Here is a 778-nt window from a genome sequence, read left to right on the forward strand (position 1 = left end):
TGTGTCTGTCTCTATGTGTAACTGAGGTGGAGCAGTCACGTTTCAAATAAATAATCATTAATTTGAGGTGTGCTGTTCTGTCTGCCAGAAGGCAAATCTTGTGGAGAAAACATCTGAGATACATACGGGTAGCAAGAGGATATGGTGACTAGAAGTCAGAACTTCAACATCTGGTGTGAACTTGCCATGTGATGGAGAGCTGGATAACTTATCTCTGCTGTTGTTCCCCACAGCTGTTGACTCTCATGTGTGTTACTAAGCAGACCTATGTAGTGCTAGTAAACCTCAACTGGGTTACAAGACTGAGCAGTCTGCGTGTCAGGAAGGGAAACTGTTGAATGCAGGAGGAATTATTTTTTCAGGAACAACTAAGACTCTTAGGTTGTTGTTCTAACCTGATGTTTAATGAGCATTTTGAGCCCTGACAACATAGCTTTTCTCAATTAGAACAAAGTGTTGCATCTGCTGAAACTCAGAGACTTGTTTAACTTATTTTTTTTTTCTTTCTACCTGTTTGTTTTCTTAGCCCTCCAATATATTTTTCACAATGGATGACATAGTAAAGGTTGGGGATTTTGGACTGGTAACAGCTATGGACCAAGATGAGGAGGAGGAATCAGTACTTACCCCAATGCCAGCTTATGCCAGGCACACAGGACAAGTAGGGACCAAGCTCTACATGAGCCCAGAACAGGTTTGTGCTCTCTGCTCTAAAGCTGTACCTGGCAGTGCTTGGAAGACACCTGACTTCACTGAAGCTTAAAGACCAAACACTCTT

General features: G+C 42.3%; 1 protein-coding gene across 1 annotated transcript in view; it reads left to right on the forward strand.

The window, feature by feature from the left end:
• Positions 1-778, forward strand: part of EIF2AK3 (eukaryotic translation initiation factor 2-alpha kinase 3) — a 56,958-nt gene that overhangs the window by 51,958 nt on the left and 4,222 nt on the right. The window contains exon 15 of the mRNA XM_009995619.1: positions 527-694. Within this exon, the coding sequence (XP_009993921.1) occupies positions 527-694 (168 nt within the window). The remainder of the gene's footprint in view (positions 1-526; positions 695-778) is intronic.

The sequence above is a fragment of the Chaetura pelagica genome, unplaced genomic scaffold (assembly GCF_000747805.2).
Source record: "Chaetura pelagica isolate M959 unplaced genomic scaffold, ChaPel_1.0 scaffold34, whole genome shotgun sequence".
Classification (NCBI taxonomy): domain Eukaryota; kingdom Metazoa; phylum Chordata; class Aves; order Apodiformes; family Apodidae; genus Chaetura; species Chaetura pelagica.